The sequence below is a fragment of the Pararge aegeria genome, chromosome Z (assembly GCF_905163445.1).
Source record: "Pararge aegeria chromosome Z, ilParAegt1.1, whole genome shotgun sequence".
Lineage (NCBI taxonomy): Eukaryota > Metazoa > Arthropoda > Insecta > Lepidoptera > Nymphalidae > Pararge > Pararge aegeria.
In genome coordinates, this window is record NC_053208.1 from 26,910,365 (window position 1) to 26,938,108 (window position 27,744).

The window sequence follows — 27,744 nt, forward strand, 5'->3', positions numbered from 1 at the left end:
CACTTTCCGGAAACCTTTCGACGCCTCTGGTTCAGATCGATGGGCATCTCACGTATCGCACCCCTATTCGTATTATTAGCCACGTCCCAACAGACAGTTTTATAATTCCCGTCGAAAGGTTATTAATGGCAAGTTCAGTATGCTGAATACCACAAATAAATCCATACATGTGTTAACTAACAATATTTTGATGATTTGTATTAAAACATAGACAGTTAAAGTAAGCAACCCTGATTACTGTATCACCCAAATTGCTGACCCACATCGTTTTAGAATTGTGTGTTGCGAATATAAAATGCCTACTGATAAAGTAGATATTTAACAAAATCATAATTCAATCAATATAATTGAACTACTGGTACTCGACTGACTGGTGGCAACTGGACGAAGCGCCGAGTTGTCTTTGTGGTTACAACTGCAAACAAATAAATGTTTATGTTGTGGTAGTTGCCTACATTCATCTATCCATAAATTATAAATCCGAAGAGTGTTTTGAACACGCTAAGCTCTGAACTTCCAGTCCAATTTCAAATCAATTTATTATTTTATATTGAGAAGGGTTTCACATTACATTACAGACGGGCGGAAGAGTACTGTGGGACTCCTTTAATCTTGAAATAATGGGTTTGGTGGAACCTACACTGCGAGCCTTGATGTACTGTGCGACCCAGTGTTGTTGTAATGCGCAGGCACGAGTTCAGACGTTGGGCCAACCTTGGTGAGCTCCCAAGGGGCGGTTTACGCACTGCATTACTACGGATTCAAAAATCAAAGCAAAGCGCGCTAATACACCGCTCGTAACATCTTTGTCGGTTCTCATCGCAGAGTATGAGCACAAACACACATCGCGGTCAGTCTCGTGGCTTTTCACACTCGCAGCCCGCGAGAACATACAAGGTCCTATCAATAACTTGTTGTTTCCAGCAACTCCGTCAAAGTTTTTCTAAATAATTCTTCAGGTCCTCCCATGTGCTTTCGAAACATGCAATCTATCTCGAAGTCAAATGTTAGAAAAAGTGTAGGTCGTTAGGTAAATGGTTACAGTCAAACGTATTTATGATATTCCAAGTGTAGTTTGTTAGTAAATTAAACTAGACCATACAGAGGCAAACAAAAAAAGTAAAAATGACCAAAAGTTTTAATTTAGAAAAAACACACGCCACTCATCCGTAAAACTGTAAGCTTTGATGTCAAGAAATAACTCAGTGGATGATAAAATGTATTTAGGTGCACCCACTGTTACATTGGTTAGTGTCACTTACTTGTGTTAATAATCGTTTAAGCATGCCAAACCAAATTGGAATAACGTGGTGCCCTCACCCTCACCCTCATTCCTCTACGAGAGAGGAAGCCCGTGCCCAGCAGCAGGGACTCTAAATCATCCCTCATTAATGAAGTGGCGGCCATCGGCTTAACATCGACCCCTTCGAACAGTAGGTAAACAGGTGAAATGATGTTTTTAATGAATATGTTGGTATTTCTGTAGTCTGCTTCTCTTTCTTCTGTCCTTGGCCAATTGATTGCCCATAAAAAGAAATTAAAAGCCAATTACTTATTTTGGCGAAATCACTTCCACCGCCAAATGTGAACCAGTTTCGAAGATTTAATTTTGACCTGCAGATTTGCCTACTTCAAATCCTATTTAAATATCCTTTGACCTGATGAAGATTGTCGGAGATAGAGGATTGAACTCCTCAACGGAACACAATATACGAAATGTGACTTATGCAATATAATTAATATATATATATATATATATATATTATTATTTTAAATATATAATAATATATATTTTATTAGAAAGTATACTGACGCCAACCATTAGTTGAACATTGAAAATGGAATTCCTTTGTAATTATATTTCATCCAGTTAGCGCCAGTATTTTAAAACTAAAGGAAAGTAAATAGAGATCGTTAATAATCACATTTGCAATTCGTTTCTTGTTACAAAAAGCTTTACTCATACGTTTCAGTCGAAAGAAGCCGAAGGAGTACCAACAATGCGAGTACTAATAAAAAATGGGAGATTTTTTTAGTTCGAACGCGCTAATCTGCGGATCCGCTAGTCAGATTTGAAAAAGATTTTTCCATTCCACCGTCCAATCCCTGAGAAAGGTCATCAGTTATTTTAAAAAGCAAGCGTAAGCCCCGAACAAAGCAAACAATGGGAGGGCGGATGACACGACGCATTGGGTCGGGATATGTTATGTACAGTAGCAGATGTAAGTTTGTAAGCGGCTATGGCAGTATATAAACCAACATTAACTAATTTTGATCACGGAAAGTATGCGCAACATAATGTATACATCGGAGGGTCTGTAAACTGAACGGAACTTCTTTTTCTTATTGAAACTAAATTACTCTATTTTGAGCAAGTGTCCTCCTGGGTGCTTGTTTGGCGCAACAAAACAAGCAACTCGACTGCCGTGGTGTCCACGTCGGACGACATGCGGGCAGCTCACGGATACTTAGCATTAATAGGCAATTTATATTTTTCGGTTTCTCAAACGTGAATCAACTAGGCGTTCAACTTATTCACACTTTGCTGATGTTATAGATGCGGTAGTGTGTCTATTTGTTTGTTTGTTACCTATATTCGACTGAACCACTGCACCGATCTAAACGACATGCGACATAGAGATATCGTGCATGGAAAATTAAGGATTAGCGGAACTACTCATTCTATTGTGTCAGCAGTGTTGCTGCGCATCTGTTTGTATGAAGTTGATGCAATCGGGTTATATAGTAAGGTCCTAGATGCCTTTAGTACTTATCAAGATAAATCAATTAAGCCCCAATTCTAATGGCTATCTTGTCATAGTCAGTCGTTAGTTGTTTTTTCGTATGCGAATTGTGCACTAGTTTTTTCTTTATCTTGATTTTGAATCTCACGTTGGGTCGCATGCGTGCCTGGAGCCTGTAATGATAACAAAAATTAATACTTTGTTGCATTAACAAAGAAAATAGAGAAAAAAAACAAACAACTAGTTGATTTCAATTAGTGTTACGAAGGTGGCCTTATCGCTTACGGTGATGGGGTATTGCAGACCGCCATGCGTTGAGTTAGATATAAATTAAATTTGCGGCGCACAAGTGCGTACTTACAATACACTTAGCTCTTAGTTATTCCACAATATGTAGATAACTAATGCTTTTTTAGTATTGCGTAATGTGTTCGGCTCCGAACTGAATCATTATATATTTATTTACTCCTCTCCGGTACGAGTTGTTACATATGTTACATTCTTGTACCGCTGTGCAAGTACGCGTACGCGTCTCGTACACGTTTGAGTTCTTATACTATGGTGTTATTTATATATTAGTGCCACCGATACTTACAGATCAAGGGGCATGTCCTCCGACGAACACTGACTGACATGGCATAGGCATCATGCGTTGTTCCTTCTGTTTCTCTGTTCTACTCTATTAAGTGCTTACTAACACTACCTATTCCAAATACAGCATAAAATAACTTGTCAATTTAGTTGGAACGCCACCCAAGATTAGTTGTCCGAGTCGCTCGAGTCAACTTATTTTGATCAATTCGAGCGTGGCGTACTTTCACTCTGAATATTTGGGAAAAAGTAGCGACCTTTTGGCGACTTTCTCTCCCGCCCCCGCGCCCCGTGCCCGCGCCCCGACCCCGCGTCCCCGCGAGCACATGCTTTCTTCCGCGTCCGCCTGCACACAGCACAGACCACTTTTACTTTCAACTCCACAATGCTCTTTTCGACTGGTAGTTATTAGTGACTCTACGGATGTCGGATTTTTGCCCCTCACCTTTTTGCTCGTCGGCTTCGATCTTTTTACTTGAAATTTGGTTACTAAGGTTTGTAAGAAATGCCAGTAGGTATCTGTCTACATTGTATGGAGAAAGTCGCAGTAAACGACTCTCCATATAGACAATTCCACTGCTGAGTTATCTTACGCTTAAGGCTTTCAATCGGCTCTGCGTCAAAAGGACAGTTCTTTCAATGAATGAAATAATACATCATAACATGTATTTGCTCTTTTCTTTGAGTCGTCAAACACACCATCCTATATATTAATACGTGACGCAAAAACTTTGTACCCTATTATAGTTATCATCGTAACCACATTTGACACATACATGCATATATACTCTTTTTGATATTTTCTTGGATTATAATTGGTTTGAAAAAAAGCAAATTGACAGTGTAGCCATGACGAAATCTGTGACTAAAGAAGTCTAGTCGTTGTCAATAGAACCTTAATAATGTACAAACTTATAACTTTAAATAATTATGATCGAACTTCGACCAGTGGGCGACCACGAGTATTCATAATAATGAAAAACTTTTGTCCCTCGATGTTTACCTGAGATCAATTTTATACAGAATTAACTGCGCAAAGTTATTATAAAAATTGTAACATAAGATGTATTTTAAAAAAAGCTGTCATATTTTAAAGGAAAGATATACCCATTTCTTTTACTATTAAAGTTGTTTTAGAAATCAGCAATCTCAACTCTTCATATCAAACATGTTAGGTGTTTTTGGAGTGGTCGAATAACTATTTAAACGCTTCTGTAATGCTATCCCTTCTAAATACATAACGGTGTCGTTGAGTATCGGTGCGGTCAAATAGAGTATTAAAAACTCAAATCAAAAATATTTAATATTACATATTATTATTAATCACATCACACTGGAAGTAATTTATCTATTACCTCGATAATTCTGTGACCTAAACATTGATATGCTATTTTTAACAAGTAAATTAGTTGTACAATGCCACAGATACCGATAAAGGGTCAGGTCACTTTAAATAAAATACAAGCAGATAATTCTTAGTTCAAGAAGAATTATACTGACTTCCGGAAACTACAGCATCTACGAACTAAAGGCGTTTCACTACTGGGAAGGCTGGGACTCAAACATTTCTCGCACTAACTACTCCAGTTATCTTGCTGGAATATAATTCAAATTCAAATTCAAAATTTCTTTATTCATGTAGGCCTATCACAGGCACTTATAAAGCGTTCATACATATTTGTTTACATAATTGTAAGGGGATGGTGATAACTTCGTTCGCCAACTTAAATCTAAAGCTACGAATTACTAAGCGATGTGCTTATAATACAATATCTGATGTTAACAGTCAATACATAAAAGTGTCGCTGGAAACGACTCCTAATCAAATAAGAAAACATATATAAAAATCCAATTAGAAAGCTAAATAGTCTCAGAAAGCTGGGAAATTGGTATAGTACCAATGTTCATTTCTTTTGTTACAAGTATGTAACAAAAGAAATGAACTAAAAGTAATTTCCACTCAAGGCAACAGCAAAAGTTCTGGGGCATCCCGCACGTGGTTGCTGGCCGAGCCCTCCCCATCAGTGACGCGCGCTCGGAGGTTTGGACCTTGAAATACTCACCACACCCTTCTTGGGGTCAATTCAGAAAGTTGGTGGAAACGTTAAAATTACGAGTGAGCTTGGAATAAACGTCCTTAAAACAAAAATAAGATGGTATTTGCTCTACTTGTTAAGCCGAATTTACACTATACTTACGTTTCACGTTGTCGCTGTGACGTCAGAATCGGCAGGCACATGTCGTGTGTTACGACGTGATGACGTTGGTGAAACATTACAGCTGCACAGGCTCCAGCGAATGCAGTCATTGAAACACTAACCTGGTCTAGAGATTTGAACAACCGACCGAGAGTGTTATTGATGCTTTCTTTACTTTTAATTAGTAGCAATAACTTATTTTTTCCAATATACTTTTAGGCATTGATTTTCAAACGTAACTTTTTGAATGTCTTTTGCTGAGACGGCAGAACTTCCATACAACATTCCAATTCCAATTCTCCATTTTGAATGGTACCTATTTGTTTTTTTAGGCATGTAGACTAATAAATGAAAATTCGGAAATTCATAGGTGATAGCAAGAATATAACTGAACAATTAAAGGCTTTGGTAAACAATGAGGGAAATTAGGGATAAAAATATATGTAAAGTTTTATAGAATTACATTTTGTTACAAATTTTAAACGAATCCGTTTTGCGAACAGTTTCAATAATACGTATGAACATTTAGATTCAATATTAGGTGTAAGTGAGTGCTTCGGACAAGTGTTGATACGAACTAACATCTAGTAGATACAATTCACTAGCTGTATGCCATCAAGGTACGTTAAAACATATAAAATGCTATTATATGTATTTCAAACGATTCATGTTTAATGAATGGAAAAAAACAATATCACTACATATTTATAGGTACATATTAATTTACGAGTGTTGTAATAGTGATAGTAATCACTGATAATAGATTCCCTCACTTCCCTCACGGCTAAGCAATGTAAACAGCTACTACTAAATGTTGTTTAAGTTAAAAATCAACCTTAAAGGTACCCACGTCGCACCGTTGCCTTCGCGTTTAGTGAAGCATTAGCATAAAGGGCTCAATGGGTGTAAGGTCACCGAGAAGGCTGTTGCAGCCAGTTTTGTGAATACGATTAAATGAAAATTACATCCGGAAATCAGGTCTCCTCATACCACTCATGTGCTAAGAAGTGTTCAGTTTTGTGACAACAGTGTCGTTTGAAATCAATCCAGTTCAGAACAACATAATATGAAGTGTCAATTATTGTGACCTTTTATTAATTACCGGCGACTGCTCGCGACAGCACAGACCTTCTCATTTCATATAATATATAAATAATCGCGTTGAGGCTTTTGCCTGTCTCAGGAAGGAAGCGGACTGTGGGCAGAGAGACACTTTACCATTCATGATATACATGCGTTCATTCTTCGGGATGTTCTAATACAATTTTTAGTAATTTGCAAAACATAATTGTCAGTAGAACTTCATAAAACTTGGACGTACATATAATCTTTAAAAAAAATCTTTTTTTGTAAAATATTCGTTAGTAATTTTGTAAAATCCTTTTTCGTTGTGATTTAAGTACCTACCAATATAATACAACATATATCTTAGTAGAAATACCATCCAATGCACCTATCACCCCGTATTTGAAATGTGAATGAATGAACCTATATTTGACCGCTTTTGGTAACACTAACTACGTAGACTTTCATACAACCTTCCAAACCCTATTGAAAAAAGGAGGGTTTACCGGAGGAGGTTGTGTTGTGGCTATTGACCCCGGAACGGTTCGAGATTCCACGGGTGAGAATGCGCAGTAACAATCGGTTAGAGTAGTCGTATCTTTAAATTTGCAAGAGTACAAAACAATTGTTTCTTTGCTATTTAGATCTATTGCAGTAGTTGAATATCATATTACCTATCTGAAACGGTTTAATTTCAACAGCAGATCCGCTAAGTTACGCATAAAAGGTATTTATTTAGTATTGTATTAGCACATTATTCAAAGTCGAAAAGGAGACATTACCACTAACGAGGGTATATTTCGAGGCCTTAGGCTTAGTCGACGGCCTCACACACAAGTTTGGAATCACACTTTCTCCGGAGCTACTACACGTAGCAGGAAAATATTGGGTATCATCAAATCTTTATAACTCTTCAAAGCTGCGCGCGAGTCGCAATTAATATTTACTCATTCGTTTAAAATGTCAGTACAGTGCATATCTACATAATTAAAATAAATGTACAAAAAGTTGGTCAGGCTGTACGTTAGTTACCGTTTATATTAATGAGCAAAGGGGCAATATTTTCATTTTTCTAATGAATTGCCAAACAACGTCATGAACGATGCGACGAAGGCTATAAGGTTCTTAATTAACTTACTAACTTTAACAATTACCTACTTTATCACTAGGACTTAGTGGTAGCTTTGCTTGCTTTAAATTAAAATATTTTCTAAAAAGTATCGGAAGATCAGGGTGTAGTAGAACGTTCGGTCGCCGCGTGAATCCGCGGCTCTCCGCCAGTGTCCTACTCGTCTAACAGCCGTTCGCGTGACGCTGGACCGCGCGCGTCGCCACACGTGACTTTACAAATTACAATGAGCGTTGTAGTAATTTTCCGCGACTCGGTACTCGAGGCGGCACGAGGCGTCGGGCCGCACTGCTCGCCTCGCCTGCTCGCAGCTGTGTAGCTGTCTGAGGCACACAGCCGAAAAGTGATTTAGTGCAATCCGGCACGACGCCGATGGGGGTGTTGCTTTCACACAGTACCCTTGCATGTTAGCGCGTTTCCGTTGCCATATTCCATGAGCTGCGATGAAATCATCGAAAAAAAAAACTATACGGTGTCCAGAGGATAAAGATAGCTATATATTTCTTAAGAAAGAAAGGATGAAGAGAATCGTGTCTCTCTGGTCGGTTCATGTTTTGAGAAAAATATCTCACTGGCCTCACCTTAAGTCAGAGGCCAAATATTTGCAGGCACATTTTTTTAACTGATATTACTTATCATCAGATTATATACACAGCGACCGAGAAAACCTCACATTATGGAATCTCACTTAAAATGATTAGCAGATACAATCTTGAAATACTCGAACTGATGAATTTAGGCCAGCGAATTGTTCGCCGTGTACGTTTAATGAGAGGTTTCATTATATTGACATCTACGATCGAGATGTCCGTTGATTTACCTTGTCGATGTTCTGTCCCGGCCCGGCGCGCTCTTAATCTTAAAGCTCATTAATTATAGCTTATATATCCGCTCTTTCAACGGATGAAATCTTAACTGAAAAGTTCTTTTGTATGTTTTAGCGTATTCATCTCAGAAACTACTTATCGGATTTTAATGAATATTCTTGCGTTGCGTTATATTAAAACAAGATGTATTTTTGGAGGGTTTCGCAGCGGGAGAAACGGATCCATATAAGGGTCACTCTTTGTCGTCGGTCGGTCGGTCCGTACGTTAAAAGCTCGAAATTGAAAATTTTGTCGGTTTTATTTTGCTTGGTCTAATTGAATGCAAATAAAAAAGTATTGTTCTTATTTTCAATACAGAAAGTCCAAGAAAGGCGAACTAAATTTAAATTTAGATACTACATGAGTTTAGTAACTATAATATAAGAAAATATAGGTGTTTTGGTTGGTATGTTTATTACATAAAAACATTCATACAAATATACAAAACTTCAAATCTTTTCTACAGATTAACAAAAATTCTAAAACTATTAAACCTATTTCTCCTACATCTTTAGCGAGCAACATGTTTGTCAGTAATAATAAGATTTCAGCCTAAAATTCACTAAGTTGGTATCAAAATATTTAAATTCCTACCATACTATTGATCTTTAGTAGCCCCAAAAAGCTGCTACCTATCTCTTATAATTGAGCCAAAATTACGCATCGACTTCGAAGATTGTATTTATAAAATTCAACGGTGATTTTCAACCGTCATTATGAGGCATAGAATGTCCTCGCAAAATTCTAAATTCTATTCAAGATAACCTTATGTAAATAAACTTTGTTCCTCGTAGAATGTTATTTGGACGCTTAGGAAGATAGGTTGTGGGTGCCTAGTTTACGTCTATAAAGTGATGCGGCTCAGGCCTTAATATTATCTAACGTTTTGTTACGACAGCTAGTCTCCTAAAAAGTGAGGACTTCATTAGTGCGTTCCAAAACAGTTTTTTTAACCCTCAAGTCAATTCAGTCTCTCTGAGCCACACAGAGATAACATCTGCCGAGGAGTAGTATATTGAAATGGCGTGCGGCGCACTCGCACTGACAGAGCTCGGCTCTGGTGAGAGTAAAAGTAACATCCGCGGTTGGTTCCGCCTCCCCGCGCCCCGCAGTGCGCAGCGCCAGCCCGCCTTCCGACTTTTACTTTCCGGTGACGTCACGAGGCGCGACGCTATGCGATCGCGCTGCTGCAGTGTGTGTTCTCTGGTACATTTTAGTTTACTTAGTTAATCAAAACATTGTTGAGGCTGTTGATAGCACTGGTGTCTTCTTATATAGATTATAATATTTGTAAATGCGAAAGTATGTCTGTTTATTAGGTAACCTAGGTTCGGCAAACACGAGACTGATCATAATAATGTTTGGCACAGACATGGCACTAAACGTATTTCTGGAAACGGTTAAAAAACACTTTTCGATGTTTAAAACACCTGGGTAAAGTTCCTGCGAGAGTTCATAAAATAACCTTTGCTATCTACGCAGGCGCAGATTTTTTTATTAATGAAGGTTTTTTATTAACTTAATCGTTAGGCTTTTTATAACTCTTACAATGCCTATCCTTAAATTTCTTATAACTCGTACTGGAGATTTTCTTCATTTGATATGATCTGCATACCCTGTGCATTATGCATACCCTCTATGCACGCCGCTGCTATCGGTTATGACGATGATGATACTATCTATACTAATATTATAAAAAGAAAAAAATTTTGTTTGTACCCAATAGGCTCCGAAAGTTCTTGACCGATTTTAACCATTTCTTTGCCAAACGAAAGCCAATTTCAGAAAATGGGAGATCCTTAAAAATTTTGCAACATTGTTACCCAAACCAGCAAAATCATGCCTATTATATACATTACTTGGCGTGCGCTCAGAAAACTATTGATGATACATAAAACTTATATACATGTTTAAATTACTCACTGTTACGTACAAAAAGTCTAACTATCATAGGTAATTTAAATAAATAGTTTTACCACCGGGGTATTTATAAAGCACTAAAATTATATAAATTGCAATTGTAGGAGGTCAATCTTATTATATTGCTACGCCTTGACCATGACTAAGCATGTGCGTGAATGCAAATAACTTAAATGATAATGTCGATGGCATCAGATCCCTATTGGCTATGCATGCCGACATCCCACTGCTGGGTCCTCCGTCGCAACGACATCCAGCTCACTCTCGGCAGTTGGTAGAGTGCCGTAGACGCGGTAGATGAAAGTGAAATGTGCCGCCGCGGCATGCGCCTTGCGGAGCGCGGACAGGTAAATACGTTTGCTGCGATTAGCGCGCGCAAGTAAAAGTGGTCGCTTATCATGCTGGCCACGTGCGCGGGCGCACGTGCTCGCTGGCGGTTTCGTTTTCTACAACGCTGCGGATGCGTGCGGCTCCGGCCGCACCATACTATACCGAGTTTTAACTCTTTAGGTTACTCGTTACCTCGTGTGCATTTAATCGCCTGCGAGCGATCGCTATGCAGCGATAACGCGGTCTGATTGCACCGTCTAACTAATTTGCTCCATTGTATTCATCTGTTCTGCTTTAAGCGATGATAGTTACCCCTTGAACGACAGCCGGCTTCAATGATGTTGTTTCAAGTACACATCTTCGTCACTTGAATAATTCGCGTGTTTACAATTGACGTGATCACACGGCGTCACACCTATGTAGAAGAATCAACACTAGTCACGGACATGAGGCGGAATAGGACCGTGCGTTTAAGCTGTTAAACAACACTCAGTAACGTTTATATTCGTTTCACAAAAAAGTTTTACACCTATTTCAATAGAATGCAGTGTAGTGTTGTAACTGTTTCTATATTTACTCGCGATTCCACCCATGCAGAATTTCCGATATCCGATTATCAGTTTCCCGGTGTAAGATAGAACGCACTGAAGCTTCAGTTCCGTTGACGAGCTTCCGTTGTCCGCTGTTCTACTGAACGGGGACGAGTGCGCATTGTTTCCGCTGAGACAACCAGCCGTAGCTGAAGAACAAGCAAAGGTAACGATCAGCGATATCGACTGTTATTGTTAATGTCCGGGAGCTACGGTTGTTTTGACTGCCCGATTTGTTGGTAAACTATTGTTTTACAATGTTTCTTGAAAATAAATATTATTATTATTAGTGTCTGAGACACGGAGGAGAGATAAAATTAGAACTCTGGAATAGGTCACTCACCCCAGTGTTTTAAACCAGAGCTGTCGACAAATTTGCATCAGAATAAGGTTTTGAAATCTGCACCGCTCCGTGCAACAATAGGTGATAACATCGGTTAAGTTTTGCGCGATGTCAATAGTTCACTGCAACATTCGCTTGACACAAGAAATTCAACCACTTTCGAGTTTTAATCGTTCTGGTGGATCTTGGGATGAGCACGCTCAAACATACATATAAACAATTTCTAACTTTGTTTATAATTATTGATTACCAAAAATACCTAAAATCTTGACCCTTAAAATATGGGGGTATTCGCATGCAAACATCAGCAATGAGCGGCAAACACAATTTTATAACGAAATAAAAGGATTGTGCTTTTATAATTTAAGACTTGCCATGTCGAGCAGAAATATACAAGAATCCTGTTTTATGATGTTCTGTAAAGTGCAAATGAAAACGGACTAAATAGGTACTAAAAGATATGATCTGATCGTGTTGATCGTCTCCCTCGGATGCTGATCAGACATTAACAGCTATTTATCTACACTAATAATCAAGCTCAAATGCTTCATCTTTGTTCGAGCGCTTTAATCCTTGGAACTATCAGTAGCGTTTGAGAAATCTTTCTGCCATTTGGTAGCCCAATTCTCGAATGTTAGAATCACGTTACGATACGATACGAGCCGAAACTACAAAGAACGCTCAGCAAAAAAAATCAGCAAGGTATAGAACACGAAGGACCTAATAAATAGGTGGGGAAAAATGTCCATGTAGAAGCTGTACGCGTACGAAGTCGAGGGGATCCCTTGTTTTACGACATGTGCTGAGAATGAATTATGCAATATGTATTATGTACAACATGTCGGTGGGACACTCTCGTCTATGCTGCTGTTGACAATCGAATGTAATTAATATGTTTACATTTCAAGCCCAATGCGACAGTATCGTTGCTCAGTTGTTTGGAGAGCGGACTGAAATCCAACTGGTCGTAGACTCATATGCCTGTTATTGCGTGACCTGTTCTAGTTTCTGGCACTACTTTTAGTAGCTACGCTAATTGTTAGGGCTTTTTATCTAGTTTAACATTCCTAATATTCTTCTTATCTATATCAGTTCGGATGTTTTTATGTACCTATTATCGGGCATAACTCTAATAAATAGCATTTTCTTAATTCTCTTTTTGTTTGAAAGGGATTCATCCGAAATGGTCAATTTCATATTATATATCTGAAGATGGTCGTCAGAATTGGCTATGCCCAGCAGTGGAACATTATAGACTAATGAATCGCGGACCTTTGTTTTAACGTAACGTAGGGGGATCGAGGAGTTTCTTTGTTAATTTTTGATTCATTTGATTAAAATCGTTCATATATTGTCACATAACCTTTGCTCCTGCGCTGGACCCGGGTGTTTGAAGTGTTTGAATAAAAATTGATATCTATTTAAGTTGCTCTACATGTTAGTAGCTTGCTAAACCTACTACTATTAGTAATTCCACTGTTAAATTAATAATTACAAACATGTAGGTTCGCCCTCTGTAATAACTCGAGTAGTTGCCAGGTATCCCTTCTCTCTATCGTATTCATTCCTCCGAGAGTGTCACACACGCGGCAGGTGACGTCACGCCGACGTCACTGCCCTCCTCTCGCAATGTTTACCAACACGGCGGGCAGTCGCTGCTCGTCCAATATTACACGCCATCATAAACAAAACGCAAGCATGTACTCGATACACCAACGTTGTTTTACTCATTATATGCATAGTTAAGAAAACCGAATATACCTACTACTCGTTAAGCATGTCGAGAAGACAGTGGGGCAGGGTTCAGATGCGGGGCCGCGTACCTACCGACTAGGGAGCTTGGAAACTCAAAATAGCTTGTATGAATAATGAATCTGAACGCTCCACTTAGCTAAAAAATATTTTGAGTTTATGTTTGGATTTGATACAGACTATCTTAAATATGCAATGAATGGGTTAATCCTTTCTTCTTTATACTTTTGATGAGGATGGCTGTACTAACGTCACACTTCTATTATAATTTTGATAAATTTGATTATTAATTACTTAATTTAGCTCAGAGTTAAAGAGATCGAATATTATCAAAATGTAAATAGTAGTATTTTATCCAAAAAAAAAATATTGGATATTTTATTTCACACTCAAAACATTTTGATGCATAATAACATTTTGAAGAGCAAAAAATATAAATTCCGCACGAGCAAGCAGCCGAGAGCGCCATCTTCCACTTTCATACTTTCGCTTTGATTCACACGTTAACGAAAATGAACGCCGGAAAACACCGCTTTCTCTCTTACGTAATAGCATTGGCCACTTCCCGCTTCCCCCACCAATATTCTCCCTCCATTTCTGTCACTCGGCACTCCTTACCTATATTTTCCGAGTAGGAAGTAAGATTGCGCAAGCGCAGCTTTCCAACTATACCCGCACGGCATTCCGATTTGCCAGCTCGATTGAATATGCGATACCTTTGAGAATCGCGATTACATGTAGGTAATTGCTATTCCCTAAGGTACCTTGCTAAAGTGTTATGACTTTAGCTTGTGATATAAATATCTTTGTTGCTTCTATGATATCATTAAAATTTGTTAAAATTTATTATATAACCAAAATTTATAGCGGGCCGAAAATAAATGTTGTAGGTAAAAAAATCTTATCACAATTTTTATTTATTAGTATTAAAATAAAATGTTTGCATAGGAAACACATGAAATGTATCTTCAATAGTAAAAAGTACTAGAAAATGTGATACTGCCTTAGTACTTACTTCTAATATATTACGTATTTGTTATTATACTTGTTACCTCAAAATACTGTCTACAATCGTCTGTTCCGCGAGGCGCCATCATATATATTCACACTGAGCGATCGCGACTACGGCCCGTGCTGTGATTTTCCTTAGCTGGCCCTTCTTACCTGCGACCAATACCTCTACTTCCGGCCACGGTACCTATAATCAAGAGTCATATTAGTTCATATCTCTTATGCATCAAATAAGCGATTTTTTCTTAAATGATTAATTTAACTTTAATTTAGTGTATTAGCTTTTTATAATGGCATCGCTAATCTCCGCTTCAATATTCACGTTTGGGCTCCAACAATAAGTGAGTTTTATTAAAATACCAACCACAGAGGGGATAGGGGGTGAAAATTTGTTTTATCTAAATATAAAGGAAATACCAATTTAAAAAAGGATTGTACGGAAGAGTTTGTACGGGATACTTATCAGAAAAAGTACGCGGACGAAGGTGAAAAATTTCAAAATGTAATATATCTTAGGAATGGTTGACAGCTCTCCTGTTTGCAACTGTCGTCTATTCCGTTACTTAAAAAAAAGTCGCGGCCTGTCCGTCTGGTCTGACATGGAAACGTTACTCCATATTCTCCTCCATCGTGAATGCTGGATATAAATACCATTTCAGCTGACCCTAATTATGCATTTCAAATGGAGTTCATAGCAGTGTCTGAGATCGAATGCCCCGTTAGTGGCCTCCCGTGGCAGGCTGCGTTCATACTTGAGATCACTTCTGTGTGTATGGGGCTTGGGCACGTCCGTAGAGACAACGTGGGGCACGGGAGGAGTCCCGTCGCGCGCTGTCTGCTGACGTAGCAGAATGGTGGACCGAGAACTATCACTGTGCAACGCATGTGATATTCTGGTATTCGGCCACGGACTTCAGGAGAAAGCTGTGCGGCTCCAAAAGTGCGGTTTACGAGCCGCTCTCACTTTCGGCGGTCACTAGCGAAAGTCGACGACAGCCGAATTGCCTCGGCCTTACCCGACCGCGCGCTCAAGGAGGCGCCTCTGATTCACTCAAAAATTGCTTGTGATGAATGGTCCGCACCTTGAATCGTAGCTCATAACGGACTTTTCACTTGGTTAGTGTCGACCTAATTATCAGTCGTTATATTGTAGCAACACACAAATAGCCTTAGGTATTGTAAATATTGACTATATTTACAATACCAAAGGTAAGTAATAAGTAGTGGTATATTTACAATACCAAAGGTAATAAGGTGCCTCATACCAAAACTCCGCCTCATACCAAAACTACGAAAGTCGCGTATCTTAAATTATACTCATGAATCACGAAACAATGTAATGTAAAGACATTGTTTCGTGATTCATACACAAAGCTATGCACTTTACGCCACTTTTATTAAAAAGGAGCAGTTTGTGCTTCATACAGTATAGGCCTATAGGCAATTTTCATACATACAAATGGAGCACCGGCTTCTCAACTACGAGCGTCGTCGTCGGAGCTCGCGGGCTCGTCGTCGCATAGTGCTCGCTGACGTCAGCTGCGGCTTTCTCCGCGAAAGTGAGAGTTGTCTAGCGAGTGCCCCGGAAGGCCCCGCAGCTTCGCAGCACTGGCGCAACTTCCTTCTATTATCCTACGACTGAGTAAGATAGTTCGCTGACTTCGCGCCATCGAGCTCTGCGAATGAGGGCATCGACACTCATTATTGGTCTATAATTTCGGAACGAGTAGCGGAAAAATATTAAATTATTACATTTCACAATGCGCTTTTTATGATGCAGCAATCTTACTACTAACTATAGTTGCAGACTACTGCGGCTATGTTCCTCTACACCACTGTTTGTCTGGCAGAAATAGCTATGCAACGATAAGTCACCCAATTGTACCCTATTTTTGACTTGCTCTATTTTTTAGACTCTACTACAAGTTAGCCTTTGACTGCTCTCTCAAATGGTGGTAAATGATTATGCATTTTAAGCAGATTGCGACCTAACCAGTCTGGGACTTCTCAGTTATATTAAACCCATATTTCTAACTGGTTTCCATGCGGAGCAGTACCGGACCGCTAAATCGTTAGTAGGGTGGTAACTAATTACTAGCTAGTCTTTTTTTTTCAGTAGAGCGACAAAATAGTAGGCAATAAAACACTAAACATTTTATAACATAGATCTGACCTAGTATTTATATTGTTACGATATTTTGGTGGTTATCAGATTAATGTTAATGAAATGTTAACAAGTTCGGTGCTACGCGCAGTCGTAGCCAACGACTGTGCAAATGCATTAATACATTTATAAGCGCGTAGAAAACAACCAATACAGAAATGTTATTAAGTGAGTACATGTATTAATTAAAAAGACTGGATCGGCTCGCGCAAGAAACAGTCTCGTAATATTACAAGTATGAGAACAGTCGGTAACAGCGACACGCGCGGCGCGCCGGTACAGGTAACGTAGGAAGCGGGAAGTAAGCCGCTCGTTACGTGTGCTACGCTTTCCTATTCGTTACGGTGTGCGCTCCGAGCGCTGCTGGCGAGCGGTGCCACTGCGGGGCCTAAAACCCAGACACAGAAACGTATTGCCCTATTCGGGAATCATACCCAAGTCTTCGTAATCCGATATCGAACATCCTTACCACAAGACCAAGCCGCAGTAGCACCCCTGTACCTGTACGGTAAACAAATATTCGAAAACAATTCAAAATCGCACATACTATACTGTTCTACTGTTATAAAACTGTTTCAGCTCCAATAAAAATGTGTTACGTTGTAAAGCAAATGTCATTAATTGTAATAATTTGACGAGTGCGGCGAATGAGTCTCTCGCCCGCCCGACCGGCAGTGCCGTTTGCGCGGCCGCTGTTTGCTGTCGCTGGCGCGTTGATGACGCGCTGCCAAAGCCTTTAATGCGCTTACTCCACGGCTTCGCGCTTGCCTGATTACACATCAAGCCAATATGCAGATACGGCAGCGCGGGAAAGCCGTCGCCACTTCTCATACGGTTCGCCGGGGACTGGCTAATGCACCCGCTCGTGCGTACTTCTCACCTCGTGAACAACCTACTGCCAATATCCAATTAATCGAGTGACTCCTTTACATTCTCTCTTCAATTAAAAGTCCGACTACCTACTTGGTTACCTTATTCAACTGCCTCATAGAGTCAAATGTAACAACAATACTAGTAGTGGCCAGGATTAAAATTATGCAATGTCTATTTCCGGGATGCGAGCGACGCGACGCCGAAGATAGATAATAACACAAAGACACACATTTGAAATCAACATTGTCAGTCGCTAGAACTTGCTACGTTTTATATCATTAACAAAAAATAGGGTAAATGCGCTGGGTAAGCACCGTTCCCTGAAGTTAATAAATAGATGGTTGGCAACTATGGAGACGTGAAGGCGAATATGAGACGGGATGAAGGTCGGTCTCAGCTTCCATCACTAACAACGAATAGTGATGGGTATATTGGTTGTGGGTTACAAGTGGGAGGTGCCGGGTTCGAAGCCCGGCAGGCGCAATTTGAGAATTTGTAATTTCTGCATTTTCACCGGCCTGGTCTGGAGGGAGGCTTCGGCTGCGACTAGTGACCATCCTACCGATAAAAACGTGCCCACAAGAGCGTTCTGGTACGACGCCGCTGTGAAACCGATTTTATAAGGGTAAGGTTCCGATACAACTGCTATACGCCTATTATAGGTTAGGCCGCTACCATCTTAGACTGTATAATCTCTTACCATCAGGTAAGATTTGTGTCAAAGGCAACTTGTACCAGACAAAGAAAGTGGCATATATATGTATAAAGTAACGTGAACTATAAGTGTCAGCTGCTGAGGAGTTCGGTCCTCCGCCTCCCACAGTAGTCACCACATCTTCACGAAGTTCGGGCAGATCTAAACTGATGATACATTCTTTCTAACACAAAAGTTCTATATATACGTTAATCCGGAATAAAAGCTGTAAACTTGTTCAGTAGCTGATGCGCGAATAGACAGCCGGACATACAGAAAAAATAAAATACGGACATTTGAGCTTCACTTGATTAAAATTTTCAAAAAATATGGAATTCCCAGGACGTATTCAGTTATGTAAATGACATTTTAAGTGAATATATATATTAAAATGCCAATCTGTATGTAATAGGCATATCGAGCTTATAACAATTACTTTTATTTAACAACTTTTATATTTGGACTATAATTTATCATTCTTATTGTAACTTCTTCACATCTATTAAATATCGATATTATATCTCTTCATATTGATAACAGATGTTACTTTTATAAATAATAATTTTAAATTTGCTGGTGCGATATTTATTTTGCTCTAAACTATCCTGATTTAGTGTACAATTTTATAATTTATAGTTATTAAGTGGCGATACCTTATTTGAATACCACATCATTTATTGAATGCTTTGCGAATGCTTTTTGTCATTTTGTGTTTATTAAAAAACCCACAAGAATGCACACGTAGCTTTGCGTGTAGCGACGTGGATGCGGATCTCGCGCGTAGTCTTCTAGAAGTTAACAAAATCTGTACTAGTATTAGTATTTGGTCATTTAGAATTAGTGTATGCAAACACGCACACACACAATTGTCGGGCAACTTAAAGTCATACGCGAACAGAAACGCCTCATGTCTTTACAGTTGAGTGTTTCGGCAGCGCTGCCACATGTTATATCTAACCAAAAGCGTTGACACGTTGCTGAGCAGGGCTCTCACTTCCGCGATTGCCAGTCTGTGTAGGAGCCCGACAATTTGCATACTCTTTCTAGTCCTCTCCCGCTTCAGTTACTGTGTCCCTTTGTGCTCGGTTTCGCGACAATTTTTTGATTTGATACCCACCACCGTAGCCATTTGAAACCTCTGCCATACGAATTTAATTTTTGAACCAACGCCCGGCTATCATCGGTGCTAAGACGACCTTCGTACAGATCATAGCCAGCCACACTTAGAGGTTACGGTATTGTAGGGCCCATGGCGACGGTATCTTATTAGGCGGTACGGGCTCAATGCGGAGAGCGGGAATAAAGCAATGTGTCTCGGACTCCGCTCCGCAGCTTCCTCTCGCAGCTATTTCGCACTGCGATGCTTGAGCGAGCGTGGGGGAAGCGCGCGGCGCAGTGGCACGGTGGCAGTGACGGCTGATCCTTGTTGCAGGCAAGTCGGTGAACAACAAGGATGCGCTCGAGGACAAGAAGGACGACAGCGAGCTGTGGGAGGCGCAGGCCGCCTTCCTCGGCCCCAACCTGTGGGACAAGACGCTGCCCTATGACCCCGATCTCAAGGTACATCAATAAGTCGGCAGGCGCACTCGATTACCTACTGCGTGATCGCGCTTCACGTCGGACGCTAGAGTCAGTGGCACTGGCCATTGCCGTTGAGAAGGAACACCAGCTCTAGTAGACGATCTATCACGCAAGAAGAGCATTAGAGGCTCCGTCGATCGCACTCGGTAATCGAATCGCTTTTCGCTCCCCAACCTTTCATCCCGCTTGCTCTGGGCTTTGTTTGTACTATTTAAGATGTCTGACGCATATTTTACGACGAATGTGTAGCACTGTACGATAGCGCGGTCTCTGGCCGGCCGCGTCCCGACGCTTGCGAATTGGCGACTTGTGTACATAGCAGATGCGACTGTTGCGATGCCGGAGCGCTGGCCGAGCGCCGCCCGCCGCGCCGCCGTGACGCCTGCCTCTTGTTTCAGTACGTGGACCTAGACGAGTTCCTGTCGGAGAATGGCATGCCCGGCGAGGCACTGGGAGGCGCGCACTTGGGAGGCTCGGCCTTCGGCGCCGGCGCCGGCCTGGCGCTGGGCCTACAGGCGCCCGTCACCAAGCGCGAGCGCTCGCCCTCGCCCTCCGACTGCATGAGCCCCGACACCATCAACCCGCCGTTGTCGCCCGCCGACTCCAGTGAGTACCAGTCACAATTACCATCTTCCGGTTCAACAATAAGTACTAAAGTTGCGCAAATCACTCATACCGCCGTCGCGGAAATCGATCCTGGGACAAAATATCTTCTTTATGCATTAACAGCTCTATCCATACGATGTCCTGAGCTACCGAGGAGTGAACAAAATGTTATGATGCCTACTCACATGTCCCAGCACCTAATTGATTGAAATATTTTTATATTATTTGAGTTTCAAATCATTATATCTTTTGAGACTTAGATTTACTTAATCTACTGAAATACCTGAAAAAAAAAATTAAAAAAAAGTGCTATTCTTAAAATTTGTAAGCATACAAATTTAAAAAGCGCTGAGGTTTAGACTTCAAACAACGCTGTCTAGAAGACGGTCGAAAGTCGGGTTTCGGAGTGCTCCAAGCCCGTGCCTACCAACAACGGCTCTGAGCTAGCTCCATGCGCGCTCTGGCCGAGCCCGCACCCTGGCCGGCTGCTGACCGGCGCGTGTCTCGTTGCAGCGTTCTCGATGGCGTCGTCGGGCCGCGACTTCGACCCGCGGACGCGCGCCTTCTCCGACGAGGAGCTGAAGCCGCAGCCCATGATCAAGAAGTCCCGGAAACAGGTAAATGAAGTTAGTGCGCTGATCATTCCTAGCGGCATGCTGCACACGGCCTACGCGGGGCGCGCGGTGCGGCGGTCACACTGGCCACCTCCGGCTTCCTCGCAGACCCTCTTCGACGCCCAGCCCGGCCCTTGGGCAGTAGCAACCAAATTTTTAAATTGTTTGGGCTAGAATATAGATAGGGAGAGATTATTTACATTTTCGGTTCAAAGGTTGTTTACATAACTATAGTACTCAACAAAAGTACCTAGTCCTACCTGTGCCTAGTCCACCAATCCGAACTTCTCACTGTGGGAGGAGACCAGTACCGTGTAGTGGGCCGGTAATGGGTTGTCGTGATGATGATGGCTGCCTGTGCCTTTTGGTCTTAACTCCTGAATTGTCTTCTGCCCTGAGACGTTTATGTCCTAAACTTCTCGAATCCCGAAACAAAGTAGTCATTCAGACCCATAGTCATAGCTAGACTAAAAGTACGGTTTTCTACGAAACAGATTCGTGGAGGATCCTAAAGTGTATACCAACCATATCATGAATGAAGCCATCGATAACAATAGAGAAGCGCTCGCCACTTCTCCCTATGTATTTCGGCTTTCGACCGAGTCTGGCATGACCATCCTTTTAAGAAAGCTTCCTAGTTAGGGGATACTTACTTGGCGACCATTTTTAGTTGTCCTGGGTGAGTCCGCATCAGATCAAATAAAAAAGCGGTGGTGTCCCTCAGGGATCAGTAGTGCACTCCTCTACACTTTTATTTATGCACATAAAAAATCTGGTGCAAAGCATCGTAATCTTTTCGTTACACGCTGGTCCCGGCGATGGTGCAACTGTCATTCAGAAAGAGCCTTTGGTAGCACACGTTAAGCGTGCTTGTTCACTGCCAAAAGTAAAAGTGCTTAATGTCCATTCCCCTTTGTCCAACTTTCCGAGGTGCATCTATACGGATCACCGAGAGCTAAAAGCTAGGGGTCTAGATATCAATAAATCGTCCGCCGAAAGGTTGCCTGTCTATAAACGACAATTTATTTCGGATAGTGTGCTCAAGTACTATTTTATCTTGTTCTTCCCTCAATTTTTTTCTGCTCCATTACGTAGTTAACATCCTATTGAGCCGTACGAGTTCCCTCGCTTCTAATACGCGTTGCACAATAATCTAGAATGTCCATCAAGTTTCCGTTTACTCCGCCTCATGGGATTTAGTGAATCGGTATGGTCTGGGCACGCGCACTTCTTAGGCTGCGTTATCACCATTATATTGCAACCATGCCCTAGTCTATATATTTCATACTTTTGAATATGGTGATTTTTCAAAATTCCTCCGGAAAATGTTTAACATCAATAATGTTAAGCGTACGACGTTGCGGGCTCAATAACGCTCATATTCGTATGAAAATCATTTTTACATACCTACATACAGACATAAAGGAACAAAGGTAGTAACATTGCGGGCAGCTGGGGAGATAGAATTTGTGGATTGCTAACTGTTCGTGGGGCTGCGGGAGGGCTGCGGGGGCCGGGTGCGACCTAACTGAAATCAAAAGCCGCCAATGTGACCTTCCGCCTAACACCAGTGACAGACAGACGCTCACACACACTAACACACACACACACACACACACACACACACACACACACCGGCAAAGATGTTGCCACACTGCAGATATACTACACGTTGCATTCATCTTTGAAAATATTGAAATGTCTAGTATATAGTTCTACTTAATGCTTGAAGTGACACATGGTATACAGTAGTATGAACTCAACTATCACGCCGTTGGGTTTTTAAAATGGATATAATTCTGTAACAATTCTTGCTGATTACTTCTTGATTCTTGCTTTAGTGGATAGAGAGTACCTACTCGTATCTATGAAATCTCAGAATGTGCAAAATGTAAAAATTCGTGCGTGCTTTCGTTCTCATTTCTACTGTAATACAGCTAGCAAAAATGGCTGTCCGGCAATACTATAAATTCAATCTCTTATTTTGCCAAGAGCACAATTCCAAGAGCAATATCTGAAATGCGTCCTTGGTCTAGTGGTAAGCATGGCCGACCATGCAGGTACAAATTAAGAGTTTAGTGGGTTCGGGGTCCATTCGAACACAACCAATCAGAGTCAAACAACTTGTTTACACACAGAATGACAAATGCTTTGCTAATGCTTATACAATGTATTACTAAACTTTCTAATATTGTAAATAGTTAGTCTTTGTTGTATTTTATGAACTAGATAACTCGGAACTCCTTAACTGACAACTGTCTGCTTTGACGTCCAATTGCCCACTTGAAATACAAAAACGATTAGTATTACAGTAAATATTTGATAAAACAAAATCGGCTTGTTGTATTAAATTAATTCAGATCGAGTCTGTCAAGGAGTTCCGATCTTCATCTCCGAACATTTCATAATTGAGTTTACCAAGACAACGGCATTAACCGACCGATCTCGTGTTAGCGGTCGCATGAATCTGTACTGACGACCGATTGACGCGAGAGATGTCGACCCTTCAGTGACGTCAGGTTTAGTTTATTTTCTCGACTAAAATGACGTTTCTGAGTTTGTTGAAACTCCGTCAGTCTATTTAGGGCCCTGATTCGAATTATTATTTTAACAAACCTGTAATCCCGATTTGTGAGGTGAGGAATTGTGAGTCGTACAAAAAAGTTTCCATAACACAATATCCAAAGCCTTTGGAAATCAGGGCCCAGTTCATGTTTCTATAAGACTGACGGAGCCCGCAAGGAATATGAGGGCGCGGGGTCGCGGCACCGCATGAGCCAATAGATGCTGAACAAGGCGACGCATAGCTAGGGAGCTGTCGGCTAGCAGTTCTTTTAACAATATTTTTATTGACCTGTTTTTTGTATCTGGTAAATACACCAATAAATGAAATACCTTTTGGCCACCAGTCAACTTACCAAAAAAATACCAAAATCTTAACAGTAAAAATAGTGTTAGCACTAAGTAGGACAGAAAAGGTATATTAAGGGCGTCAGTATAATTTATATACATTTTGGACCCAATGGTTTTTAGAATTAGAGGAATTGTTTTATTGCAAAACACAGTCAATAGACGCTAATGATTTAAGCCCCACCCAGCTCCCTAGGTATGAACCTGTTCTGCTGAGCAACTTCAAGTTGGCATAAAATTACGATCTTATGAGTTTATCAATGTTTTGTTAGTACCAATACACAACTCATTATTGTGTATAGTGACTTATGACACAAAAATGAATTTTATGATGGATCGTCTGCAACATTACTGAAATACTTAATACAAAAGTTAGGTTTAAAATACCTCTAAAACTGCTATTTTGGAAAAATAATAGTTTATCAGAAAGACTTTTCTAACTTTATTGTGCTAAGACGAGTATTACTATTCGTATTACTGTAATTCGAATTCAATTTTAAAGTATAAAAAAATAACACATTCGCGGAAGAGAGAGTTCATGGACCACAAATAATGTACTTTTTATTTTGTTATTGTTTTTTTGTTACTGGCGCATAGATTACTATAAAATGTCTACTTGTGAAAGCGCCTGCATACGACATAATGCACTTTGGGCAATAAGTACGAGTATGTAAATAATTGTTAAAGAGCATGATCGTTCAACTATATTTTGGGAGACACTTTAGTGTATCTAAATGCTAAGTACTAAATGGTATGTCGTTATAACATCGTGATTTTAGTCCAGCAGCTAACAGCAGGAGCTTTGATCGCACTGCGCAGCACTCGCGCTGCGCAGTGCGCAGTGGTCGGTGCGGGGCGCGTGGCCACGCCGCGCGTCGGCGGCGGTGCGGGCGCCACGCTTTACATTTCCGTTCTTCACTTTACTTTAACTGATCCGACGGGGAAAAGTGATTCTCTGAGCACCACAACTAACTTAACAGCAATGATTTAGATCTCTTTTCCATTTTTGATAAAATTCTATTAATTTAAGCATTGGAGAAGCCACTTTTCCCTCTTGTAGCGACTAAGTGATATTAGGCCTCTCCCACACGTGCGTGAGACTGCGAGGGAAGTTATTCTTATGTGTAATGACGAATTACACCAAACAAAAACGAACTCAATCGTCTTTTTGACAGTTTGTATGAAACAACTAAGTACAATAGATAAATAATACTGAGAGCTAATAATCCGACCAGAATGATGAGAAAGCTGCATGGGAGAGGCCGATACCTAATAGCACTGCAAACTCTTTCGCAACACCTGTCTCAGGACACCTATTCATTTCGACACCAAATTCAAAATGTAATACAATGAAAAGCCTGAAGTGGAACCCATAACTAGAGAACTTTAAAATCATAGATATAATGCCAATGAATTTTATGGCTTCCATTTCATAGAACGGTAGAAGACAGGCAAATAATAACGTGTTTTCTCGATTACGTGCGTACGATGAACTAAGTGCGCTAAGCAAGACCAATTGAGATCTACTCATTTGTTTTTTAAAATTCTGAAACGTATCCCGGATGATGCCGCGAAGAAAATAATAAGAACTGAATTTTTCAGTAAGGTACGTGCGTGGTTGCGATGACGTGTCAAGAGAACCTAACTAACTGAACTGCCTTTACATGGGACTTACTGCCATCGCTTACTGCTGTTATTTTGATGTCATTAACGTTCATGTTTCGAAATTATAATCGTCGCCGATATATCGATCGTCATATAAAACTGTTCAGTGATATTGCTTTAAGCGATGGTTGTGTAGCCCCTCATTGCCTACATTTTAATGGGTTTATGTTTTCTTTAAATTTCATCATAGGGTGTTCGAATGAGAATAAAAACTTGAGTCCGCCAGGAGCGGTACAAATAATATGGATGCTATTAAATATGAACTCTATTGATATTCGAAAAGTTTTAATTATGTGCACATACAATTACGAAACTGCCGACGGTATTTTAAATCGAAATAGTATCTATTAAAATGTTTAGAAATCGCATTCCGGCTACGGTCTCACTTCGCCGTGACGTATTCTCATTCGAACCCCGCGATGCTCATGATCATCACCGCCCCAACCTTCATGGTAGCTCAGCACTCGGCACTCGCGCACAGCGCACGCGCCGGCGCGCCTCATGCGCGCACGCGCACGCATCAGAACGCGCGCCGATGATAGTAGTTTTGTTCCGTGTCGCGTGTGCGAGCGAGAGCTGATGCCATCGAGTTTGGGGCGAGACACCGTTGCATATGACGTTGTGTTACCGGCTGAGGTGGTTTTGCTTGAGTCTGTGGAGCGGCGTGCTAACCCCATACCGACGTGGTCGCAGTTCGTCCCGGATGACTTGAAAGACGACAAGTACTGGGCCCGCCGACGGAAGAACAACATGGCTGCCAAGCGGTCGAGAGACGCGCGTCGCATGAAGGAGAACCAAATCGCACTCCGAGCCGGATACCTCGAGAAAGAGGTGAGTTTACGCCCCCTTTGCATTACATATTTTCTCGTTCTCGGCCACTCGTCGACCAATAATTCAATTGAGTAGAGAAATAACAGCGCTTCTCGACGAGTGCCAATGTTAGTTGAAGTGCAGCGGAGGCTGCTGAGTGCTCGCTGCGCTCAAGCTCACTCCAATACCTTAATGAAACCTCTAGACTACTATGTATGGTGACTGTAATGTGCATTGTAAATGTTAGTGTCTGTTCCAAAATACGTAACATGAAACCCGCAATTGCGCGTAACCATTGATGTGGCTGTTGTTAACACGAAACGTCCGCTGTTGCAGAACATGGGGCTGCGCCAGGAGGTGGAGCTGCTGAAGAAGGAGAACCACATCCTCCGCGACAAGCTGTCCAAGTACGCCGAAGTGTAGGCGCCGCCGGAGCACAAACTTGCCGCACGATTTGTAAGCTTCGTTCCACTGCGTAATCTGTCATCATTATTATGGCACATTTTGAAAAACTTAATCTTCCTCCAAATTCCTATTTTCCACACGGGAGTTTGAACTCTCGCGGTTTTTGTGACCTACCAGCACTGCCAAAGTCCAAGCTATTAGCTGTAAAGTTTCATCGTTCCATATCAGCAAACTGCTGGTCGACTCAAAGACAACGAACTGCCAGAGCGTCCGCTAGGGCTGCTTGCCACTTGTTCACAAGTGCTTTACAAATGTGGTCGAGGCAACACCTTCATTTTATGAAAAATCTGACAAGTACGAGTCGACTCACCGCACCTTGGAAATAAACGTATAAATAGTTATTTTGTTAATAACTATTCGACCAATACTAAAACTGAACCGCTGCCCGTTAGAAATTTCAATTTTCAAAATCGCTATCTATCTAATGATTTGTCCTTGCCTCCGAAATTGTATTTTTTTTTAAACCGGTTTTAAAAAGGTTTTCCCACAAACTAACGTTAGAGTCTCATATGTTAGCTCCATTTGTAAATTTTGATTCTCCAGTTTCAGCCTCTGCAAAAAACTGTAGTGAATAATTTAAAATAATGAGAGTCACTCATTTTTCAAGCTATAGCCTCGAAACTTGGTATGATGGCTTAAATATAAAACGACGCGACGACGTTTTTGAGAACTTTAAAAAGAAACAATTCCGTCATACTTACTACATACTACCGTATATTTTTACGCATCGCACGCATCGAAATCTCTCAAAAAGAATACTTTTTCCAGGTTTTGCAAAATTTCTCTTTGATTTCTCGTGATTGTGCTTGCCATTTTTTCGTAG

General features: G+C 40.8%; 1 protein-coding gene across 7 annotated transcripts in view; it reads left to right on the plus strand.

Annotated features, from left to right (window-relative positions):
• LOC120636692 (hepatic leukemia factor) overlaps nt 1–27,744 on the plus strand; it is a 203,752-nt gene that overhangs the window by 172,566 nt on the left and 3,442 nt on the right. For 3 of the 7 annotated variants that reach the window (XM_039908265.1, XM_039908270.1, XM_039908264.1), the window contains 5 exons: nt 19,703–19,830; nt 20,250–20,457; nt 20,971–21,074; nt 26,283–26,477; nt 26,793–26,912. In XM_039908265.1, coding sequence (XP_039764199.1) covers nt 19,703–19,830; nt 20,250–20,457; nt 20,971–21,074; nt 26,283–26,477; nt 26,793–26,879 — 722 coding nt within the window. In that variant the 3' untranslated portion in view covers nt 26,880–26,912. Of the gene's footprint in view, nt 1–19,702; nt 19,831–20,249; nt 20,458–20,970; nt 21,084–26,282; nt 26,478–26,792; nt 26,913–27,744 lie in introns of all 7 variants that reach the window. The other 4 variants (XM_039908268.1, XM_039908266.1, XM_039908269.1 and 1 more) reach the window with 2 other exon arrangements.